The following is a 25,467-nucleotide window of genomic DNA, read 5'->3' as shown; positions in this document are numbered from 1 at the left end:
AGGCAAGAACCCAAATTAGTAAAACATGAAAGGCAAGAACCCAAATTAGTAAATGGCAAAAAGGGCCTTGAAGAAAATATCCAAGACAATATTGCATCCAAGAAAAACAAAAGGACACTATTTAAAAAAAAAAAAAGGCAGAGAACAAAAATGAGTCCTTAAAAATTAAATGCAAGATGGCAGGAGTGAAAAATCCATTATGGTTGAAAGATAAAGTTGAGGAAATCTCCCAGGAAGAAGACATAAGAAAAGAAAATAAAAGTAGGATTGAACCCTATTGCTGAAGATACCATATACTACTAACACAGAGCATGGGACGACCTGGCTAGAATTTAGAAGAAAGCCAGTCCACAAACAGAGCCTGTCTAGTGCTGGGAAGCACTACATGAGATACTGGGGGGAAGTGACCAACAAAAGTCCAAGCAACCAGAGATCTAAGCTACTCAGAAGCAAACACCCTGACATGATGTACCATGTACCATGATGCCAGTGCAATAGTGACACACAGCCTCAATAGGTAACCAGTAGCTTTCTGATTGGCTACAAGATCCTTCAGTGTAAAGGAACCAGTATCTGGAATTGGGAACCAGATTAGAATCCTATGGAGACAATGATTATGCTCTCCAGTGTCAAGCTCTTACTAGTACTTGGCTAAAAGAGGGGTTACATACATCAAATTCTCCCTGAATTAATAATGCTTATCCCACTTAAACTGTGCTGAGTTCACTTGCCACTGGAGAATCTATTCTTCTTTTTCAGAGACCAGAGGAGATAAACTACCCCTTGCACTTCAGCCAAGCCACAGCTGAAACCACGGAGGAATTGGGGAGATGAGCATGATTGCTGCTTCGGTGCTGAACCTGATAATCAGTTCCATGGTATAGGAGACAGACCCTGAGGATACTCAACACCTACGAAAGCAGAGAACCAGAGACTCCTAAGAGCTCATCACTGAAGTAGACTTAAAACTCACCCACCACAGCTCAGGGAATTTTGCAGAAGATGGAATGGAAAGAGTGTAAGAGCCACAGGTTGAAACATCATGCCCAGAGGTATTCCCTCCCCCCAGAAATAACTGGCTGCTGCTCCCACAACACATAAACCACAACCCCAAAGGGAATACCTACAACCCCACTGAGCACCCCCAACGGAATGGGGACAGGGACGAGGGAAAAGAGGGTACCAACATATAATGTATCCATATATGTTGTTAATAATAATAATAATATTTTTTAAGCTATTAAATTTAAAAATAGGACAGAATAGACAAAAAATAAAGAACCAATTTGGGATGTACAAAATTAGCATATTAGAATGTTCCAAAGGGGAAAAAAAAGACAGGGGGAAAAATTATCAAAGAAGTAAGTAATTAAAGGAAGCATTCCAGAACAGACAGGAAGGTTCTCTTGTACACAGCAAAAAAGCTCATGACAAAGAGTACTGTTAGGAATTAGAATACTGGAATCAAAGAGAAGAGCCTACAAGTTTCTTGAAAGAAAGTAAATAAACAAACAAATGTTTTAAAAGTTCACACACACAAAGAGAAATAAGAAAATAAGATTTTGACTTTTCACTGACATTGGGCAAAGCTAAAATGCAATAAAGGGCTACTTTCCAAACTCTGAAGAAAAATTATATCCAACCAAAATTCAATTCTATCTAAACTCTCAATCAAGTGTGAAGGAAAAATGAAGACACTTTCACATATGGCAAGGGGTCAAAACATTTACCTCCCTGTTTCCTTTGTCAGAAATCTACTAAAGGATATGCCCTACCAAAACAAGGGGAGTAAAGAGAGAAATGTGTTATCCAAAGGAGAATGTGAAAAGTCTGAAAGGATTAGAAAAGTTGGTAATGTGGAGCAAGTTCAAAGTGTAACCTCATCCTGATTTGAACAATTACAAGGCTTCAAAAAAATTTTCTGTAAGAAAATAAAATGTATATAAAATTTTCACTTCTGAATGTTTTTGGAAGAGAATTAGATAATTGGTAGAGGCTTGGTGATGAGTTAATGATATAGATAGAAAACTAAGCAAAAACAATTTTTATATCAAAAAAACTTTGTGAGGTAGGAGAATTGCTGTGAGTTTGAGGCCAGCCTTAGACTATTGAGTGAGTTTCAGGTCAGCCTACACTAGAGTGAGACCATACCTGGTGGGGGAGGGAGCTGGGTATGGTGTTGCTCACCTTTAATCTCGGCACTAGGAAAGGCCAAGGTAAGAGAATTACTATGAGTTTGAGGCCAGCCTGAGACTACATACTGAAGTCCAAATCAGCTTGGGCTAGAGGGAGAGACTACCTTGAAAAACCAAAAAAACAAAAAAGGCAAATAGGCAAATTTACCACAGTTTGTTTCCCAGAACAATTCTGAATAGGGTGTAAAATCATAATAGTAGAGACACTTGCTATGGTTTAAATGTGAGTATACCCTCAATATATACACTCATGGAGGAGTTTAATCCCCAAAGTTTTATGTTAATTGTATTAAGAGTATAGAAATGTCATCCTACTATAGTGTTAAAGTATGGGGCTTTCAGAAAGTGGTTAGATCAGATAAATCAAGAGGGTGGAGCCCCAGGCTTAAATCCTGGTGGCCTCATAAGGAAAGAGAGACTACACAGGTGCAGGTACTTATGCACGCCTGATGTAATGGGGTACAGCTGAGGAAGGGGCCCTTGCTAGAGCCTACACCATGTTATTTAAACTAAATAAACTCCCGTTTTTTTCCTACAAAGTAGCCCCCTTCAAGTATTTTATTAAAACTAACAAAAGGGGCTGGGACAAAGGCTCAGTGGATAAAGCACTTGCCATGCCAAGTGTGAAGACAGGAGTTCAGGCAGACCTCTAACATCCATGAAAATGCCTTGTGATATGGGGATTGCCTATAACCCCAGTATGCAGGAGGCAGAGACAGGAGATCTCTGGGCCAAGCTGACTCATGAGACTAGCTGAATCTAGGAGCTCTGGGTTCAACTCAGAGATCTTACCTCAGTAAATAAAGAGAATCAAGGGACTCACTATCTGCCTCTGGCCTCCATATGCAAACAGAGTCCCATATACATGTGCACTCACATACACACACATACATGTATACCAGGAATACATATATGAAAAGTTAACAAAAAACTAACTAATTCAACACCAAATATTTTTTATTCAAAATTATCACACAAATACATTGGAGGGTATGTGGATGGGGAGTAACTTATGAGATCGGCACAGGGAAAGGAGAATGAGCAAAACACCTTCTCTCAGGAAAAGCCAAGGGTTGAATTTTCCAGAACAACAGTCCAGACTCTCCTCAGAGATATGGAAATAAACACCAAAAGACTCAGTAAGAGCAGAATGGTTGCCTTTGAGAGGGGGAAATGGAGTAACCAGCATAGGGCAACTTAACTCTTGGCATACATGAATCATTTTGATTAAAAAGCTACTTTTTCACCCTCCAAGGCTCAGGGACCATTGCTGACGAGCTGACATAAATAATGTAAGAGCCAAAGGAAGGGGAAGAGTGCTTATAATATTGTCTTCTAACACAAAATGGCCATGATATTCCTGGCTTCATAGGGGCTAATGCCTCCTACATAAGACATGCATAACAAGAGAGAAGAAAATGACATCTAAATAGGAAACAGACATATTGGAAAGAAGGGATTCAGTGAAGGGGGGACTTGAGAGTAGGGAAAGGGAGCATTGTGGGACAGGACTATAATCATGATATATTGCCTATATGTATAGAAATTTTCAATAAAAGTTTTTTTTAAAAAAAAAAAAAAACCCAGGCATGGTAGTGCATACCTGTAATCTCAACACTTGAGAGGTAGAGACAATTGGGAGTTTTGAAGCCAGAGAAAAGAAAAAAGAGGATTGGCATGTGTATGTGTAATGTCATGTGTGGTGTGGTGGTATGGTTGGTTGGTGTGTGTGGTATGGTGTGGTACAACATATCTCATCTACAGCCAGAGTGGAGTATTGGGTGCCCTGCTCCATCACTCTTCCACCTGGTTTTTGTTTTGAGCCAGAGCATCTCTGCTGGTTCCAGAGCTTACAGGGCTCTGATGATTCTATGGTCTTTGCTTCTATGTAGTACTGGGATTATAGACACACATGGTCATACCCAGCTGTTTAGATGTCATCTTGAGAATCAAACTCTAGTGGTCTCAGGCCCCCTTGGGCCCTCAGCTGAGCCATCTTTCCAACCCAAGAAAGAAGAACTTTTTAGAAATTAAATTTTTAATTCTAAAATTACTATCATCCCACACCTCCTACTTTGGCAATCTCTTAAAAGGCTGAATAAATAGGACATTTTGCTGTTTCAGCTTTGGGAAGCTATTCTAAACAAATAAGGCCCATTCCAGAAGTAGGGCTCAGAAAGACCCAGGCAAACTGGAGGGAAGTAGAAAGTGACATGGAAGAGCTCAGGGTAGTACAATGCTTGCCTAACATGTATGAGGATCATCCCCAGTACTACATAATCCTGGCATGGTAATGCACATCTAAAATTCCAATACTCATAATATTTCAAAGTCATTCTCAGTACATATCAAGTTCAAGGCTAGTTTGTAATACATGAGGCCCTGTCTCAAAAAGTTAAAGAAAGGGCCAGTGAGGTGGCTCAGCAGTTAAGAGGGTTCTCACCACATTAGCATGAGTGCCAGAAAGGCCCCAAATTTAATCCCAGCACCCAAGTAAAAGCCAGGCATGGATACATATACCTATAACTCCACTCCTGTGGAGTTGGAGACAGGAGAACTGCTAGAGTTTGCTGTTCAGCTAGTCTGACTGAAAATAGCAGCTCCAGTTTCAGTGAGAGGCTCCATTTCAAGAAAACAATGCAAAACAGTGATTGAGGACATGGATCACAGGCAACTATATACACACAAGTGTGCATGGTTTATACACAGATAACACACACATGTGCATGCAATAAAATTTAAAAATGAGAGAGAGAAAGAGCTCAATCTGTTCCTATCTCCTTATACCTGTGAAGCTTTCCTAAGCTTTCCTTCTCTGTGCAAGGTCTGGGGTAATGCATAGTGGGGTCCAGTCCATGCCAGGGCCATCTGCCCAGAGGGGTTGGGGTAAAGGGCAAGAGGATGAAGTGGTCAGGCTAGAATGCAGACCTTTTCCTCACAGACTCTAAGACTACCTCATCTCCCTGCTACCAGCCCTCCCAGGTAGACACAAAGGCACTCTGGGCCAGGAAACTAGAAACCTGAGTCACACCACTCCACGCTCATTCTGTTTACAGAAAGCAAAATCATTATTTACAGGAACAGAGACATTGAGCTAATTGCCTTTTAAAGACATCAAATACAGCGGACAAACAGAGCAAGCACAGAAACTCCATATGGAAAAGGGGCACAGCGTCCCAACTTAGCAGGCATCTTTGTCAATAGGCTTTTTTGCTATCTCTGCTACCTAGAACCTTTCTCTCTTAAGTCAGACCCTTCCCAATATCAAAAGACAACTTTTCACCTTTAATTCCAGTACTTGGGAGGCAGAGGTAAGAGAATCACAGTGAGTTCGAGGCCACCCTGAGATTACAAAGTAAATTCCAGGTCAGACTGAGCTAGAGTGAAACCCTATCTCGAAAAAAAAAAAAAAAGACAATTTTTTCCCTGAGGGAACCCAAATTATGAAAACAACTTTCTTCCCAGAGCACTCAAGCCCCTTAACAAATTCTACTAGTCCCCAGAGGTCCTTGGGGTCCTGTTCTCTCTAGTGTGAGTTAAGGCCCCCTGTCTCCAGGCCACAGAGGACCCTTGGTGGCAGAGGACACTGAGCTCACTGGCACCCTACCTCTTCCAGGAAGTCTGTCCTTGCTCCTTTTGGGAAGCAAGATTTCTATTTTGTTCAAGATTGGGAAGATACAGAGAGGAACTAAGTTGTAGGTTTAGCTCTTCCTAAAAGTATATGAGATCAGTAATGAACCAATGACAAAGCTATTGACAACTGGTTACCAAGGAGAGAACAATAAGGACAAACAGTGATGTGTTTGGGAGAAGAAAAAAAAAGCTGTTCTTGATTCTTTTATATTTTTGTTTTCATATTAACTTTTGTTATTGTTTTGCTTTTTTTTTTGGAGACAAGGTTGGCCTTAAACTCCTGACCTCCTAGCCTCCACCTCCCAAGTTCTGGGGTTACAGTCATATATTACCACACCCAGCTAAAATTAACATTTTTTAAAATATGAATTGATGGTGATTGTGGGTGACTTTTTTTTATGTCCTTACTTGGAAAAATCAAAGGTTAGTATCTACTCCCTGCTCAAAATAGACTTTGGTTTTGAAATAAAAAGTCTGGGACACACTGTGGTGGATGATCCCAAGGAGAACAAGACTCACCCCAGGGCCAGAACCACAGACTCAGAGGAGCCATCTAGTCTAGTCCCCCTTTGATACCAACTATGGAGCCAGAACACCCCTGCCAAGGGTCTGGTGGGCTCTGCTTTGTTCCCTTTAGTGGTGGGGAGCTCATTCCCTCTCTGTGAAGTTTTGATGATTAGAAAGTATCTCTTTTTACTGTTAAAAAAAAAAAACTGCACAGTCTTTGGACCTTGAGTTAGGCCTTGGACCACATGGAGTGAGGCCTTTCCTTGTCCAAGGACAGCTCCAAGACTGCCCTTCCCCTCATCTTTCTATCTTCTTTTGTTCTTAGACTTCCATTTTTACTTGTATTTCAAACCTCATATTTGTAGGGATTTTTTTTCCCTCTGTCTCTGTTCCAGAGACAGTATGTCATTTAAGAGGTTGAATGACTACTTATGTTCCCACTCCAGGCTTCCTCCTAAGAGTTATCTCCTCCTTGTGAGTTTCTGTGCCTCATCCTTGTGGCACCTTCCTTTAGAGTTTATCTTGTTCCAGACAGAAGGAAGGTGGGCTGTCACTGCACAATGACAATGCAAATCACTATTCCACCAAGATGCCAATGACAAATCAGGAAGTCTGACAGTGCTATAATTTGTTAAGCCGACATCACCAATGATGTGCAAATTTTAATTAAAATCTCAGGAGTGGCTGGGGAGTCCTTTCATTGTGTACCTCTGGGATCTGCCAAGCTGTCCTGGTGGAGGGCAGGGTCTCTTCATAACAGAGACAAAGGCTCAAGCCACTGTCCTTAAGGACCTATTGGATGCCAGGAGCCCACCATTCCTACCACCTCCCCATTTTACAAGGGAGAAAATGGGGACCTAAGGAAGTGGTTTGCAAAGGACTTACCCATAGTAAAGGCAGGTTGAGTGTGTGTGTGTGTGTGTGTCCTAGGTGTATAGAATGTAGGATTTTGCCCAGAGGCAGTGGGGAAAGCCAGAAGAGTGAACAGCTGGTTCACCCCCTTTGTCTAAAGAAACCCATTGGTTGGGCTAGAGAGATGGCTTAGCAGTTAAGTGCTTGCCTGTGAAGCCTAAGGATCCTGGTTCAAGGCTCCCCAGGACCCACATAAGCCAGATACACAAAGGGGCATATGCATCTGGAGTTCATTTGCAATGGCTGGAGGCTCTGGCATGCCCATTCTCTATCTATCTGCCTCTTTCTCTTTCTTTTTTTTCTGGTTTTTTTTTTTTTTTTTTTTTTTTTGGTTTTTCAAAGTAGGGTCTCACTCTAGCCCAGGCTGACCTGGAATTCACTCTGTAGTCTCAGGGTGGCCTCGAACTCATGGCAATCCTCCTACCTCTGCCTCCCAAGTGCTGGGATTAAAGGCGTGCGCCACCACGCCTGGCTTCTCTTTCTCTCTCTTTCTGTCACTCTCAAATAAATAAATAAAAATAAACAACAACAACAAAAGAGCCCCATTGGCTTGAGGAGGGCTGACTATATTGAGGGAATGAAGAGGAGACAATGGAAAAGCTGAAATTCAAGTGTTCCTCTTCCCTCTAGTCATATCTAGAGATGGAAGAAGCTAGGTTGAGAGGACAGGTCCCTAACTACTCCCCAGCTCCAAGTCTTATGCTTCTGGCTTCTCACAGGAGAACCCAAAAAAGCCTCTCATTCCCTCTAGAACAGTCCTAGTCTACTAAGGCAGACAAAAGGAAAAGGGTTGAGGAATGTCTGAAGTGCCCTCTGCCAGTGGCTTTCCTGTGCCCTGATTGTCTGTGTGGGATCCCTACCTTCCCACTCATCCCAATTTGGGGCACAAAGCATAGCAGAAGAACAAGCTGGAACAGAGACCATTGGGGAAAGTGAGGGGTCAAGTAAATGGCAAGCAGCAAGAGATGTGATAACATCTGCGGCTCAAAAGTAACCAGCAGGGTAGAGCTTGATGATCAGAACCAATGAGAGCCTCCAGCTGAGCCACTGCCTTCCAAATTAAACCTAGAGCAAGTCTTACACACTCCTTGGTCTCACCAAAGACAAAGAGATGGTTGATGACCATCCCACCAGTCCTGCCTGATCTGATGAAGGATAGGAAGCTTATAGCAGTGAGTTAGAAGCACTTGGGGACCATGTCCTGCTGGGCCCTCTGCCTGGAGCTCACCTAAGACCCTCAAAATGAGGCTAGTAGCTGAAATCCCTATACAAGGAGGGTCTGCCTTGCCTGTCCCTGACACATCTTCAGTCTCACCCCCACCTGCCCTCCTGGACTCACCCTCAGGGCAGGCAGGGAGCTGACCTGTTCCATGGTCAGTGTGGTCTCCTTGTCATACTTGCCTGTTGGGCAGAGCTTCAGAAAGGTATCGTGGATGCTGAAGAGAAAGGCAAGGGAAGCATCAGTATAGGATAGACAGTATTCCTCTCATCCCTATCATCCAGTTCTCTGTCTGTAGGTCCCCACAGCAGTCCAGGGGACTTTACTTATAAGTTATACACAGAGGTTAACATGGCTGCACAATCGCTGAAAGAAAAAAGATAGGAAAGAGCAAAGGCCTGCTCAGGGCCAAGGAAAGATGACCCCCTCATCCTCCCTGTCCATATCATCCTATTCGAGACAGTAATCCCTGTCCACCAGCAGGTTCTTAGGCCTGTAGGGCCAATGCCAATAGCAACTGGTGGAAGAGACAATGGACTGCAGACCTTGCACTGGCCTGGCAGGGCTGTGTGATCTTGGGCAGCTTACTTAACACTTCTGAAGTTTTCTGTCATCAACTGAATGAAGGGTGATCAATACCTCTGATTAATCAATGGTACAAGTTGAGTGGAAAGGGAAAAAAGGGGTGTGTGTGTGTGTGTGTGTGTGTGTGTGTGTGTGTGTGTGTTTGGAGGTAGCCATAAAGCTGATTAAAAACACATTCTCACACTGTAGAGATGGCTTGGTGGTTAAAAGGTGCTTGCTTACAAAGTCTGAGAGCTTGGAATTTGATTCCCTAGTACCCATGTAAAGCCAGATGCACAAAGTAGCACATGCATCTTGAGTTCGTTTGTTGTAGCAGAAGGCCCTGGCTCACCTATATTCTGTCTCTCTATCTCTCTTCTCTCCTCTTTATCTACCTTTTTCTCAAATAAATAAATTAATTTTTTAAAAAACATTGTCTATAGCCTACCAGACTTAATTCCCCTTCTCCTGTCTCTTCCTCTCCTATATATGTGATTATGGTGTCCATTGCCTCTTGGCTATGAGTGACCCAAAGTTAGACTGTAACAGAGGGAGCCCTCTTATCTGGCCTAGGCCTGCTCTCTGGCCTCCTTTTATAGTCCCTTTATGCTCCAAAATTCTCTCTTCTACTCCTTTCCTATTATGCTCTTCCCTCCCATCAAATCTCTTATCTCAGATGAGTTCTAGGAGTAAATAATCTCATCAAATTAATTTGCACTCTAGAGTGAGTAAAAAAGTAGCCTTTCACTAACATCCATAGATAAATCAGATGAAGCTTTGGTGGGTGAAATTTGGGATCATGTAACTAAGAGAAGAATTTGGAAATGTTTTTATGACTGGAGATTCAAGAGTAGAGAAGGAGGCCTTGCCAGGGCCTAACAGCAAAGAACACAAAGCCACCTCTTCTGTCCCCCTTCCAGCCACTCATCTTGTCACAGCTCATGGACTGGAAAAGCATCCTATAGGTCACAGCAATGAGAGCTTGGAAGTAATACAAAGCTGAGCTTCTGTTCCCAGCTCCATGGGAGGCTTATCTCAACCACCACAGCCAGTTCTGGCCTTCAAACTTCCATATGGTCTTGGCCCCCAGGGAAGTCTCAATAGGCAAATGGAGGTCATGAGAGAAAGTGGTCATGGTTGATTGGCCCTGCTCTTTAACATCAGCATGACTCTGGCTGCATCTACATCCTTCTGTCAAAAGCCAAGATGACAGCTGTTACATCCCTCTCTGGGTTCCTTGGGACCTGATTCAGGATGTCTGGGGTTTGGATGCCTCCCCACCCCACTGTAACCTCTGAAGAGTCCCTCTACCCTCTATCACCATAAAGGACTCTGATTGAGGGTGTTGTCTGCATCCTGTTGCTATATACTCTCTTTTACAGAAGAGAAAATAGGAGGTAAATGACTTGCCCAACATCACATAGTTTGGCTCTTAAAACCAGGGCTCAGACACCAAAGCTGTCTCCCAGAAGCCCAGGAAAGGGAGGCTGAAAGGAGCCAGAGAAAGAGAAGGAAACTGCTGCTATCACCACTTCTTCTGACTATACAATGTTTTAATCATGTCCATGGGAGACCTATTGTGGTGGTTTGAATAGAATAGATGGCCCCCAATATATTCAGTTCTTTATTGTTTGTAGTTTGCATCTGCTGGCTACCTGGCTGGAGGCAATGTCACTGGGTGGTCTTAAGGTTTGGTGGTGGGTTTCCAATTTCATAAAGATATGTAAAGTGTGCCTAGCTGGAGTTCCTGAAGTGTGCTGTGGCTTTTGACCTTTAGGCTTGTGCTTCTCTCTGTCTGCTTGGGCCTGTGAAGGCAGGCCAGCTTCTTCTGCCATTATGGAACTTCCCCTGGATCTGTAAGCTTCAATAAATCCCTTCCTCCATAAGTGTGCCTGGTCTGAAAGTTCATCTCAGCGAACCTGAAGCTGTCTGCTACACTTATAGAGGTCATTTCTATGGTTAAGTATACTGAGGCATGGAACATTTATGAAGTGTTCCCAAGTTCACACAACTGAAAAGAGGCAGAGGGAATGGCTGAGCCCTAAAATGCATCCTTTGAACTATACTTCCCACCCTGAAGGGTCCACCCTCCTCCCAAGTAAGAGACCTTTGCCTTCTTCCACAAAGACTTGATGAGGGGGTGCTAGATGGGGGCCCTACCCCAGACTCTGGACCTTCCCAGGTGACCATGGGGGTTGGCTGACCATAGATGAATCACAGCTGCATCTCGGCTGCCACAGAATGTTCTCGTCCTCCAAATATGGATCAGCCTGCTCCAAATGGAACTCTGAATTAATCACTAATGGACTCAGAAGTCAAAGTCATTTGAGAAACTCACACGTTCAGTCTGCCAGCAGCCAAGCAGGCTTCCTTCCACACTTGGCTCCCAGACCAGTAAAGGGCTGTCTGCGGTTTAGAGGCCACTCTACTGCTAGCTAACTCTCAAAATGACCTTGGAGTGACCTCTTCCCAGTCTCAGTGACCAATCCTCACCTGGCTCCCTCCAAATTAGGTATCTGCATCTCTAGGTTTCTGTACCCCTCTCTGGAGTCTTATTCACCTCCTTGCCTCTGAGACCCTCAAGTTTAGTGGTTCTCAAATAAGACTCCTATTATAATAGTGATTGTAAAAGAGTCTGTACTCTCTAATCCCAAGGTTCTCATTTCAAGCCCAAGACCTGGTCCATGCACCTACAGGTTCTACAAACTTCCCAGTGCTTCTCCTATACCAGCAAGACCAGTACAAATCCTAGGTTCCACCTCTTTGGTCCTTAAGCTCAGCTGTTTGGGCTTCTCCCCAACCCAACAGTCTGTTGCCCTATGGTACAGACTACAGATATTTTATAAATGGCTCTTCTTTAGCCTGAACATGCAAGTCTCCTGATCTGCTACTTCCAAGCTGTGTGACCTTGGGAAAGTCATTGTCTTTTTCAGAGACAGTTTGTTCATTTGCAAAAAGGGGTAATAATAGCATGATAACAATAGCTATGAGTATGTACACAGTGTGGAACCATGTACCAGGCATTGCTCATATGATAACACAGATTCAATCATCTCATTGTCCCAATGATGACTTTGTGAGGTTAGATGCTATTACTTACCTCACACTGTTTTAAATTATGGAAACTGAGTCTCCACATAATAAGAAACTCATCAGTCACAAGGTTAGAAAGTGGAAAAGCTGAGCGTCAAGCCCATGATTTTTTACTTCCATAAAGAAAACCTCTAACAGTCTACCTAATGACCTTCAGGAGTTCTAGGGGACCCAGGAACTAATGGCCAGGACAAGGAGTGGAGACTAGAAAGATTTGGGAGCCTTATAACAGGCTGAGGGGATGGTTCAGTGGCAGAGCACTTGCCTAGCATGTATGAAGTCCTGTGTTGGTTGCTAGCATAGAAGAAAAGAAAGAGGAGAAGAAGAAAGAAAGAAGAAAAAAGGAAAAGAAGGAAGGAAGGACCTGTGGCTGGATTGACCAAAGTTTCAGCCCCAGTTCCCACCAAGTAGTCCCCCACACTCCACCCAGAAGGTGGCAGGAGAGATTCCAGAGTGACAAAGTTGTTCAAAGCCTCAGCCTGAGCTCAGACACTTGGTCCCCAGCCACAGTGGTCTGGACTGAATAAAGCCGTATCTGCCCACATGATCTCCTGTGCTTGCTTTGGGGCTAAAGAACTGTAGCCACAGCTAGAAAGGCTTGCTCCCAAAGCAGTATGAGGAGGCAAGAGCTTCTGGGACAGCTGATTATGGGGAAGTCAGAAGGGGCCTCTCTGACACTTAGGCTAAAAAGGACCTTATCCCTTCAAGGATCAGAGGACATCAAAGAAAAGTTTTATAGGCCAGAAATGTAGGGTGTAAAGATCTTTTTTGTGGGCTAGGCTGTGTCACATGTGCTCTGCTCTTCCAGCAGGGGCATCTGCAGAATTGGTGACCTGGCCTTTATATGCTTAATTATGTTATAGATAAGACCATAGGAAAGTATTAGAAAGAATCACTTCCACCCCTGCAAAGGTTATTTCTACTGGCCTCTTGGTCACTTTTAAAAAATGAGCTATATCCATCCAACTAGACTTGTCATCCAATTTAGACTTGACAGGCCATATATAGGTTAATAAAGGCCAAATATAGGAAAATCACAACCTGTCATTAGAGCCACATAGAAAAATTATTCAAAAGTGATCAGGGCTTGGTCTGGCCAATCTTGGCTTTGGCAGTCCACGATGGCCTTTTTCTTCCCTTAGTACCATGTGCCAAGTACTTCCTGAACTCACACTATGCATCTGGGCATCTGAATTAAAGCTGCTTCTTTCATTAACAGACAATACCCACACCCACACTAACCTTAAGATGCTCAGGAACCACGTTGCCTCTGAAGCTGGCCTGTTTTCAACCTGTGTATGTGCTTTTCCAGATATTCTCCTTCTGTGTGTGCATGTATAAGCATCTCTTATTTAACAACACCAGAAGCACCTTGTATCTATCAGTCTAGGTTACCAAACCAATATATGTAAATAGATTAAAAATACAAATAAAGCTGAGTGTGGTTGCACATGCCTTTAATACCAGTACTCAGGAGGCAGAGGTAAAAGGATTGCCACGAGTTTGATGCCACCCTGAGAATACATAGTGAATTTGAGGTTAGCCTGAGCTACAGTGAGACCCTGCCTTGAAAAACAAACCAGAAATTCCACAAATAATACCATACATCTTACAGTTAAAATGAATAATGCCCTGTACTGCACACCCCTTCTTCATTCCCATTCTCTAGAGGCAGCTTGCTATTCTCTTGGCCTTTTACTCAATATTTACTTAGTAACTTCTAAATACTGTGCTAATGCTCCTATTTGGCAATACTTTTTCATTGTAGACATCATCTTGTGACATATTCCTATAAAAAAGAGAGAAGTTATTCTCTCTGTATTATTCTTCTTTCCTAGTCTCCCAATATAAAATAATAATAAAAGTAAAATAAAATGATATGACTCAGCATGTGTATACTCTTTTATTCCTTCTCAATATGTAGAATTCCTTAGCCTTCAAGTCAGACTTACAGTAAGGCTATGAAGGCTGAGTGGAAGGTCCTCTGCTCTTCATTGTGCTTGGTGTCCCTGAGTCAGCAGATGGTCAGCCTGTAACTCTCCAGATGGTGAGCTCCTGCCTTGCACTGGGGTGAACAGGGCTGCCAAGTGGATCATAAGGTAGAGAAGAAATCACTAAAACTCTTGATCTTTCTGTCTTCATATGACTCTGCACCTTGCATTCTGAGATGCCTGAGCATTTTGGTGGGGATTTTTAATTTTTATTTTAGCACTTCAACCTTTGCAGACAGTTTTCTTTTTAGATAAATCTGTCTTGTGTGTCAGTCTACTCTGTATTTCTTACATTTTGTTCGCCTTTCTCATCTGCTATTTTCTTGTGTGTTCTTTTTGTACTTACAGGTTTCTTTATTCTTTATTTTTACTCTCCTTTTAGTAAAGAAAACCAACATAGAAGATGTTCTATTTTGCACATTAACTGGGAGCCCCATATATACTTTCCTTTCCTAATTCCATTATGTACCTTGGAGATGGCTCCATATTAGACATCATGCTCCTTCTAAGGACCTCCATAGATGCTGTGGACTCTAAGTGCTGCATTCTACGGATGGATGGATCAGGACTTATGCCACCAGTGCTATCCTGATACAAGTGGAATTGGCAGATCAAAGAGTCTTTCCCCCTTGTGAATCTGAGTACTTGAGTATCTCCAGACTTTGGGGTCTTTGTCTGTCTATTCCTCAAGCTCTGATAGCTGTGCTTCATCCTCAGATGTCCCTCATGGTCTTTGCCATGGTATTCTGGGGCTAGCACCTCACCTTCAGTGAAACAGTAGAATCCTCTTCGGTATCACTGCACCATGGAGGGTAAAAAAGGTCCAAGCCAGAGCATCTAAATGGTCTCCTCAATCCCATCTCCCCTGACTCCCCATAAAATGTCCTGGAGAACTCATAAAAATGGGTTAGAAATAGGACCTTCATAAGGAGCACCTCAAGGCTTCTGTAGTTAGCTCAGATGGGAGGATTCCATAAGGATAGCTTGATATTCCAAGTATATTATTCTCAGGAGACCAACAGAGAACAAAAGAAAATGAAGGGCAATGTTCAAGAGATAAAACCCACCTGCCTTATATCCTCTTCTCTCTTCTCCAGCTACTCACCACTACTACCACCATCACTACCACCCCACACAGCTAGTTCCCAGCACATATGAGGAGTCCTGGAATCCAAAAATACAATTCAAGAGTCTGTGGCTTGAAAAAAGAAGAGCAGCCTGGTCATATGTCATTGCCAGGAGGACAAGATGCTACAACCCCTTTAAAGACAATCTCATCACATCTATCAACCTTTTCGACGTACCTTCCCTGTGCCCAGCAATTTAGCGGTTAGTAATTGCCCCAGTGAATTTACTCTCATCTGCTGACTAAGCATTTTATACATAAATGTTTAACATAGCATCATTTGTAAAAGTGAAAACCATAAACAACTTAAAAACCCGTAACAGGGTATGGTAATGAATTGTGGTTTAACCACCTGAGGGAAAGATCCACAGCCATTAAAGAAGGATTGTAAAATTGGCCAATAGTACAACATAAACAAAAGACAAAGACAATGTGAACAAGACATAGGACACAGGATGCATGGGTATAATTTCTAAAGGATATGTGAAGGTCTGTGCACAGGAAATTCTTCTGAGGCCTAGATGATAAACAGTGAACAGAGCACTAGGATGAATTTCCAAATCAGGCACAGTTATGGAGGAAGGGATATTTATTGAAGCTTACAGATCCAGGGGAAGTTCCATAATAGCAGAAGAAGCTGGCCCACATTCACAGGTCCATGCTGACAGAGAAAAGGCCACCACCAAAAGCCAAAAGCCATACCACATAGGACACTTCAGGAACTCCAGGCAAAGCTCCAGCACTTTGTATATCTTTGGCCTGGAATTCCAAATCCACCCCCACACCTTAGCTGTATGCTAGGATCTACCCACAGTGACACCTCCTCCAGCCAGGTGGCTACAGATTTAAATTACAATCTTTAATAAAATCCTGAATATACTGGGGGGCTGTCCATTCAAACTACCACAGAGACTGAGTCAGGGAGAAGGACCAGCAGGAGAGAATGGTGACATTTGCTTTTTGTTTAGAATTTGAATCCTATTTGGATTTTCTAGCCATGCTTACCTATTTCATTTCATTTTATGCACATATTAATTTTTGGAAAATATTAGTAGATATTAGGTAGGGAGTAGGATATGGGTCATTTGGTTTTTTTATGAGAGCAAGATAATTGTCATGCCAGGGCCTCCACCCACTCTAATTGAACTCCAGACATGTATGCCATCTTGTGTGCATGTGCAACCTTATGTGTCTAGCTTACATGGGACCTGGGGAGTCGAACATGGGTCCTTTGGCTTTGCAGGAAAGCACCTTAAGTACTAAGCCATCTCTCCAGGCCTCATTTGGGGTTTTAACACATTTTTCTATATTGGAAATGTAAGCTGGGGATATGGCTTAGTTGTAAAGCACTTGCCTAGTATGTATGAAAGCCTGAGTTCAAGCCCCAGCATGGTGGGGGGAGAAATAAATAGTATTTTTATTTATTTATTTTTATATTTTTATTTGGTTTTTTGAGGTAGGGTCTCAATGTAGCCCAGGCTGACCTGGAATTCACTCTGAATTCTCAGGGTGGCCTCGAACTCAGAGCAATCCTCCTACCTCTGCCTCCCAAGTGCTGGGATTAAACATGTGTGCCACCACGCCCGGCTTTAAATAGTATTTTTAAAAGAAAAACAACACAACCCTATGACTATCTCTGGTCTCTATAGCTTCTTGTCACCTGGCCCTCCTGGATCTATGCCTGCAGAGTTTCATATTTGTAACTTCTACACTGAGTTGATGCTTGGAAAGGGTCAGATCAAGACAAGTCAATGAGAGAAAGAAGGATCCGGCCAAAGTATCTAAATGGTTCCCCACTCCCCAGACTTCCTGCAAAATATCCTGAAGCACTCATTTACATATATAGAAGTTTTGTTGAGCACCAGGATCCAGCCAAGCATGTCTACTCCCATCATCCTGTCCCAAGCCCTGTGGAGTCATTTATCACATCTCCACACTGGATGATAATGTCTTTGCCCAGAATCTTTCCCACAAGAACCCATCTGAGAACAGGGACTGGGGCCACTTACCCTCTGTTCTCATGGTATCTGGCACATAACAGGCCCTAGAGGGAGCATGAAGGGGACAGCCAGCAGACTGAACATGAGTGATGCTTCCAAGATTAGCAGTCAATGGTCAAAATGGGTTTTATCTTCCTCAAACTTCCCTTGTTTTCTTCAGTGTTCCAGAGGCCCTGCCATCTCTATGTAGAATCTCTGCTTTAGGTGGCAGTAACAGCATTGCCCCCTATATTTCCTTCAACTCATGGGACCCCAGGGCTGCCTGACCATCCTAGCTGCTGCCTTGAGTTGTATGGCTCTGAGCAAGGACCAGAGTGAAGCCTCACCAGGAAGAAATCCTTCTCAGAGAGAGGGGAAAGGGGACATCGACATCTACTCACCACAGAATTTCATTTCTGGTCAGGAAGGTCAAGGCCTGCAACAAATTGGAGAGATGACCTGTCACTCAATTCATCTCTTCCCTAGTCCCTGGAGGAAAGGGGGACGTCTAGGCAGGGAAGAACAAGCTTATTTCCCATCTAGAGAAATGGGGGCACCTGCCCTCCCTGCATATCATGGGAAAGAGGCAAAGCATCGTAGATCAAGAAAGCCTATTTGAAGCAGAGCATGGTGGCACATGCCTTCAACCCCAGCACTTGGGGTGGGGGGAGGAAGGCAGAGGTAGGAGGATCACCATGAGTTCAAGTCCACCCTGAGAGAGCTACATAGTGAATTCCAGGTCAGCCTGAGCTATAATGAAACCTTACCTTGATAAACAAAAACAAAAAGAAAGAAAACAAAACCTATCTGAGCCAAAGCCCAGGTTCTGTAATAGATGTGGGGAAAAGGGATGGGAGAGTCTGGATCATGTGGGTATGGGTTAAGCAGAAGCAAGAACTATCCCAGCCCTACCTGGTAAACTTTAAGCCCTTGGGCAAGAGTTTTCCCTTTTGTCTTACTTGCTCTGAAGAGCTCCTAGCTCTGCCTAAAATTTATGGCCTAGCTACCCACCTGGTATTCTTCCAGGTCCTCCCACTGCATCTGGTACCTCAAACACTGCCCCATACCAACCCAGCCTCCTCTTGTTAACAGTAGAACCTCAGTCTCAAGGGCTCACCAACTGATATAGCCTGTTGATTCAGTTGCCATGGTGACCTACATTCCACCTTCTGCCCCTGAGTTGGAAATCAGGTTCTTTTGGTGCCCTGGCTAAGAAACATCATCACAAAAACAGCAAAGGAAGGGCAGGCCAAAAGCAGTCTTGAGATTGTTGACTCAGGAATCATATTGCTTGGGATCAAATCCCAGATCTGCTATGTGTGTTGACCATGTGACCTGAAGGCAAGCTACTCAACCTCTGTGACTCTTAAATGTCCTCAGTGGATATAATAGCCATGGGACTTAAGTAGAGACTCATTGAGTTGGTGCAAGTAATTATGCCTGACACATAGTACATGCTCAGTCAGTATTAGAACCAGATGAATAAGTGTAGACCCTGACTACAGGAGGTGACCTTAAAAAAGCCCAGAAAAGGGCACTCTGCAGCATCAGTCAGGATCTCTGTAAGAACAGAGGGTAGGAATATTTAAATTAGGATGACACACTTTCTAATAAAGGGGCTATTCACATGAGGTGAGGAAACCACCCAGACAGTGAAGAATTCAGGTATCCTTACCAGAGAGCTGTCCTGGCAAAGGGCATATGGAATGAACATGTCCAGGTCACATTCTGAAATCCTCCAAGGAGCAGAGAGTAAGGTGGAACAGGACAAATAGTGAATCTGAAAAGATAATGAAGACAAATAACACAGCCATCAGCTTTATGGCTCTGGAGGAGTCCCCAGAAGTTGTCAATCCCTCCCCACCCCCCATCTCCAGGGTGTTCTGATTATCTACTCTGACTGACTTTCTTTGGCCTACAGTATAACCAGTCACAGTTTATCCTGCAAAGGAGCCTGGGACTCTTTGATGTGGTAAATTCTCTAAAAATTTAACTGTTCCCTGTTTCCTATCTGTCCTCCACAGACACAGAGGCTGACAGAAGAAAGCCTGAGTACTTGTCCCTTTACTTACCCAACAGACACTGAGAGCTGAGTGTGGACTTGGCCCTCAAGAAATGTCTTCTTGCCACATTCACACATACATTAATATACATTCCCCATGAACTTACTCCATGCATACACCTCTATGCACTTACTCCAATGAATACACACACCCCCATGCACACATGTCATACATACATACCATGTATACACTCCATACACATACATACGCACACCCCATATACAGACCATGTATATACCCTCCATATACATACCATGCTTACATCCCCATACACCCACATCATGCAAACACCCCCATATACACATACCATGTATAAGCCCTCAATATACACATTCCGTGCATATACCCCCTAACACACACACACACACACACACACACACACACACACACACACACCATGTATACAACTCCAGAAGCTGGAACTCAGTGTCATCAGAGGTTAACAGTACAGTTATAAGTACTAGAGGAGGAGACACTGCTAGTGACACTTCAGAGCTGTTATATGTGTGGTGGTTAGAAACATGGGCTTTAGAATATTAAATGGCTGACTACATTGCATTAAGCAAATCACAGAAAACTCTAAGCCTTAATTCCCTGTCTCTAAAATGGAACTAATAAATCCATACTTTCAGGCTGGTGAGATTTCTCAGTGGTTAAAGGAACTTGCTTGCAAAGCCTGATGGCCAGTGTTCAATTTCCTAGTATCCACATAAAGCCAGATACACAAAGTGGCACATGTATCTGGTATTCATTTGCAGCATTGAAAACTAATATATAATTTCCTACTTTTCTATTGTGGAGAGGATAAAATAAAATGATGTAAGTAAAGCTTTTTTATGAAAATGCCTGGTACATACTGAGTGCTCTATAAAGGGAAAATAATACTACTTTAAAAGTTGAGTCTAGGGCTGGAGAGATGGCCTAGCGGTTAAGCACTTGCCTGTGAAGCCTAAGGACCCCGGTTCGAGGCTCGATTCTCCAGGACCCACGTTAGCCAGATGCACAAGGGGGCGCACATGTCTGGAGTTCGTTTACAGTGGCTGGAAGCCCTGGAGCGCCCATTCTCTCTGTTTCACTCTCTCTCTCTACCTCTTTCTCTGTCACTCTCAAATAAATAAATAAGAATGAACAAAAAAATTTTTAAAGAAAAGTTGAGTCTAGAAAGAAGGGTGAGACGTTTATAGACAAAATCTATCACTAAACTCTATATTCTACTAAACACTTGAGCTTCAACTGTCATTTGTAAAGCAGTTTCTATCTACCAAGTGTGTCTGCCAAAAGTCAGGTAAGTTTGCTCATAGCACCTCTGGGAGTTTTACTCCTCTATAAAGAAGGCAGAGCTTCTGAGGTTAAGTCATGCTCTGGGGCAAAGCAAGTTGCTGATATGGAGAGTCCTAGAATATTGGTCAGGACACTCAGGGAAAACAGGAACTCTTTAAGGTGCCACCCTGGCAGGCTTCCTCCTTCTCCAGCGTATCTATCTCTGACCTTCTAATTATATGAGTGGCAGCATAGCATCTTGGTACCAGCCTGTTGTGTTTTTAACACCCCACTAACACTGGCTTCAAGAAGGACAGCAAAAACAAGTGAGAGAACTGCCCTTCAGTTCAGAGCTTTTATCCACTGACTCAGCCCCTACTGAGCTAGACAGAGGCTAGTGAGGAAGACAGAGGATACCTGCTCTCATGTAGCCAGGGAAGCTCAAGGAATGTTAGGAAATAAGCCCCCCAGAAGCCGAAGTGCCTTAAGAGGCAGAGAGCAAAGACCAGGCTGGTGGTCATGTGGGATGTCCTCAGTGATCTCCAAGGGAGATACCACCAGAGCAAAAACCTGAGTGACAGCATTGATCCATGCTGAGAAGATAGGGACAGTGTTCCAGGCTCAGAAACTAATGGCATCCAGTGAGAACCAAATAACACAGTTTGGTTGTCATGTATGTTTTATAGGGTACCTTCTCTTCTGAAAATGATTCAGGTTCATCATTTACAACTGTGATATCAAGTTCTTTGTATAAGTATAGCTTTAAAGAAAAATATTAAGTAAATAATTTTATAGGCAGTAGAGGAATGTGCCATAAATCACAAAGCATGTTCTATTTCTATCTCTCTGTCTCTCTGTTTGTCAGTTCTGCTACTTCTCTGTTTCCTTCCTCTTTCATCTCCCTAGTCACCCATGCCCAGCTCATGCCCTGCCTCATCTCCACAGGCTCTGTGAGTCATTCCAGGTAGGGTTTTCATTGGTTCCCATTAATAACAACAGTATCAATAAGAATGTCACCTTGCATTTGTATATCTCTTTATAATTCCAAAATACTTTTTATGTACCATCTCATTTGCCCAGAGAATAAAAGATTGCTCTTTTAAAAAAAAATGGGGGAAGGGCTGGAGAGATGGCTTAGCAGTTAAGCGCTTGCCTGTGAAGCCTAAGGACCCCGGTTTGAGGCACAATTCTCCAGGACCCATGTTAGCCAGATGCACAAGGGGGCGCAGGCGTCTGGAGTTCGTTTGCAGTGGCCGGTGGCCCTGGCGTACCCATTCTGTCTCTCTCTCTATCTGCCTCTTTCAAATAAATAAAAATAAGCAAAAAAAATTTTTTTTAATGGGGAGAGGGCAAGAAAGAAAACTCCTTCCATGTAACTCTGTCTTCAACTCACTAACTAATCTGCATTCCTCCCCACAGCCCACTATGGCTTCTCTGCCACAATGCTTTCAAAAGGGGTGTTGGGCTGGAGAGATGGCTTAGCAGTTAAGGCACCTAGCCTGCAAAGCCAAAGGTCCCAGGTTCAACTCCTCAGGCCCCATGTAAGCCCGATGCAAAAGGTAGCACGTGCATCTGGAGTTCGTTTGCAGTGGCTAGAGGCCCTGGTGTGGCTATTCTCTCTCTCTCTATCATTGAGTAGTGAGTAGACCCCAGGGTCAGTTTTACATCCTTTCTCTGTACGGTCTGTGTGAGATGGGTCTCTGTCACCTTGCAGTGAACTCTATAGATTCTTAAAACTCTAGCCCTGGCCCTGACAGGATTTAGATGTTTTGTAAGATTCAGCAAGCAATGGGAAGGAACTGGTATCCAGGATATGTAAAGAACTCTCACAGCTCAACAAAAAAAAGACAAATAAGAAAACGCAAAAATGGGCCAAGGATCATAATAAAGGCTTTGCCAAAGAAGATACATATGTGAACAGCTATGGAGTATGTTAAAAGAAGCTCAGCATCACTAGCCATCAAGGGAGATAGATTGCAAATCCAAATTGCACAGAGAAACCTTTTCATAGCCACTAGGATGGGTAGTTCAAAAAAGGAAAATAACAGATGTAGATAAGAGCATAGAAAATGAGACCCTTCATGCACTGCTGGCAGAAGTGCTAAATGGTGCAACTACTTGTAAGAGTGTCAGTTTGAAGACAGGGAAAATATAGAGGCATAGAAAGGAAAAGAATTCCCTCACCCCAGAGTCTGGTTGGAGCCTCTCACCAGCTCAGAGTCAAAAATTCCAATCCAATTAATATTTGCTTAAGGCCTTTCTCCCTTCTCAGCTGTAAACCTGCAGTTCTTTTAAGAATATCACTAATCCCTTCTTTACAGTAAAAGAAATGTCCTAAACTTCTTATGCAATTCTAGTAGATCCTGGTTTTACTTTATCAGGTTAGAAACCCACCTAGAGCCGGGCATGGTGGCATACACCTTTAATCCCAGCACTCGGGAGGCAGAGGTAGGAGGATCGCTGTGAGTTCAAGACCACCCTGAGACTACAGAGTGAATTTCAGGTCAGCCTGAGCTAGAGTGAGACCATACCTCAAAAAAAAAAAGAAAGAAAGAAAGAAAGAAAGAAAGAAAGAAAGAAAGAAAGAAAGAAAGAAAGAAAAGAAAAGAAAAGAAAGAAGAAGCCCAGAAGCCCACCTAAAACAAAGTTCTGGAATCACCCTATAATTTTACTTATCAATAAGGGAGAGAAAAGGAGATCAAAGTTTCTTAGCCACCCCCTCCTCACCACAAACAAAAAAGCTATGGTGGCACACACCTTTAATCCCAGCCCTTGGGAAGCAGGGTTAGGAGGATTGTTTTGAGTTCCAGGCCAGCCTGAGACTTACATAGTGAATTCTAGGTCATCTTGGGCTAGATTGAGACCTTACCTTGAAAAACAAAAGAACTAAACAAGCAAATCAAAAAAATTCTTAGCACTTAGCAACCTTTTGAGATATAACTTGAGAGTCAACAAAATAGTATATATGGCTAATGCTAAGGCACTTAATTGGAGTTCTTTCTTGAGAAGCCCATACCCATACTTGGATATATTTTTTCTTCCCTTCTGAATGCCTCTCTTTCTCTTAACCCTCATGCTTAAAATCTACCAAACCCCAATTCTGCTTCATACTGGCTTATCTTGAAATTCTTTCCTGTGTTGAATGAAGCCAAGGACCTGGTTTTACTGGAATTGAAGTCCTTAAAAGATTAAAGAACTCCTGAGGCTGCTGAGGGCAACAGTATGGAGCTGTGTCACCTTCCCTACTGCCACAGATAAATTCCTCAAAAAATGAAGCAGATCAAAGCCATTAATCCCAGCACGCCTTTAATCCCAGCATACCACCCTGAGACTACATAGTGAATTCCAGGTCAGCCTGGGCTAGAGTGAGACCCTGCCTTGAAAAAAACAAAACAAAAAAATTGAAAAAACAGGCATGAGGGCTAGAGAGATGGCTTAGCTGTTAAGGCACTTGCCTGCAAAGCCAAAGGACCCAGGCTCAATCCCCCAGGACCCACAGAAAGCCAGATACACAACATGGCACATGTGTCTGGAGTTCATTTGCAGTGGCTAGAGGTCCTGGTGTGCCCATTCTCTCTTTCTCTCTATCTGTCTCTCTCTCTTTTTCTCTCCCTCTGATAAATAAAAATTAAAAAATTAAAAAGAAAATTTTAAAGGCATGAAAGTAAGATGGGAATTAACAGAGAAGAATAAGGGTGTTAGTTGGAAGGGGAGCCCTAGGGATAAGAGAAGGTAATTAGGGGAATAAGATCAAAATATCTTAGATAATATATGAAACTGTCAAGATGGAAAAAGATAAATTTAAAAAAAAAAATAGGCAGGCCTTGGGGAGCAGATCTTGATTTCTCTGAGGACATCCTGGGTAAGCAGGAAGAATAAAAATGGTAAGGCTATTCTCTGAATCATGGGACAGATGTACCAAAGACATGAGGCAGGATGCTTGGAAACATCCCAGAAGCACTGGAAATCTGGCTCTGGTGCTCAGATTCCCCAAGTCAAAGGGACCTCTAGAATCTGGACTTATGCTTGCCTCCTCCTGCCAGCTGGTTCAGCATAGTGCAGAGCCCAGGTGCTAAGGCAGGGATCTTCGCTTCCCTGGCCCAATGGCATTGTGCAAGGATATAGAAGTTCCCACAAACCCCAAGGGCATAATGCAGAGGGCCTAGTAGCTCCATGGCATAGACTAATGCAGAGCCCACTATAGTGATTTCTTAGAGTGCATACATGCACACATTACTCAGAAGGCTAAGTATGGAGAATGTGGACAAATTATATGCTAAATTTTAAATCTTAGTGTTTTTTTCCTTCACTTTCCTATATGACATTATTTTTTCCTTTAGTCTCTCCCATTCATATTGCCTGAAGGTAGGTAGAAAGTAGGATGTTGCACTTAGGGGAAGGGAGCTAAGAAAAAGCAGCCAATGTTCCTTTTTCTTAACATTAATAAATCAGACTTTTGAGAAGCGGAAGGGAAAGGCTGAAGGAAGCAGAACACAGAGTTTATAAAACAGGTGGATGAAGAAGAAATAAAGTCTAGTGAGATGGTTCAGTCAGTAAAGTGCTTTCTGCACAAGCATGAGGACCTGGATTTAGATTTCTAGTGCCCATGTAAAAATCTGTGTATGATGATGTGCATCTGTAATCCCAGCACTGAGGAGATGGAAGAAGGAGGATAAGGATGTGGAGCTTTCTGGTAGCTCCTCTAGCTGAATTAGTGAGCTCCAGGTTGTTCAGTAGGAGACTGTCTCAAAAATAAAGTGGGGCTGGAGAGATAGCTTAACCATTAAGACACTTGCCTGAAAAGCCAAAGGACCCAGATTTCATTCCCAGGACCCATGTAAGGTAGATGCACAAGGTAGCACATGTGTATGGAGCTTGTTTGCAGTGGCTAAAGGCTCTGACACACCCATTATCTCTTCCCCCTT

General features: G+C 43.1%; 1 protein-coding gene across 1 annotated transcript in view; it reads right to left on the bottom strand.

Annotated features, from left to right (window-relative positions):
- Cib4 (calcium and integrin binding family member 4) overlaps positions 1 to 18,284 on the bottom strand; it is a 78,496-nt gene extending 60,212 nt beyond the window's left edge. Inside the window, exons 1-3 of the mRNA XM_004669355.2 lie at positions 18,231 to 18,284; positions 17,621 to 17,655; positions 8,587 to 8,683 (exon numbers count right to left, since the gene is read on the bottom strand). Coding sequence (XP_004669412.1) covers positions 8,587 to 8,683; positions 17,621 to 17,655; positions 18,231 to 18,284 — 186 coding nt within the window. The remainder of the gene's footprint in view (positions 1 to 8,586; positions 8,684 to 17,620; positions 17,656 to 18,230) is intronic.
- Positions 18,285 to 25,467: the final 7,183 nt, after the last annotated feature.

The sequence above is a fragment of the Jaculus jaculus genome, chromosome 5 (genome assembly GCF_020740685.1).
Source record: "Jaculus jaculus isolate mJacJac1 chromosome 5, mJacJac1.mat.Y.cur, whole genome shotgun sequence".
Classification (NCBI taxonomy): domain Eukaryota; kingdom Metazoa; phylum Chordata; class Mammalia; order Rodentia; family Dipodidae; genus Jaculus; species Jaculus jaculus.
Note: the sequence above shows the minus strand (reverse complement) of the source record. Positions and strands in the feature narration are given on the sequence as shown.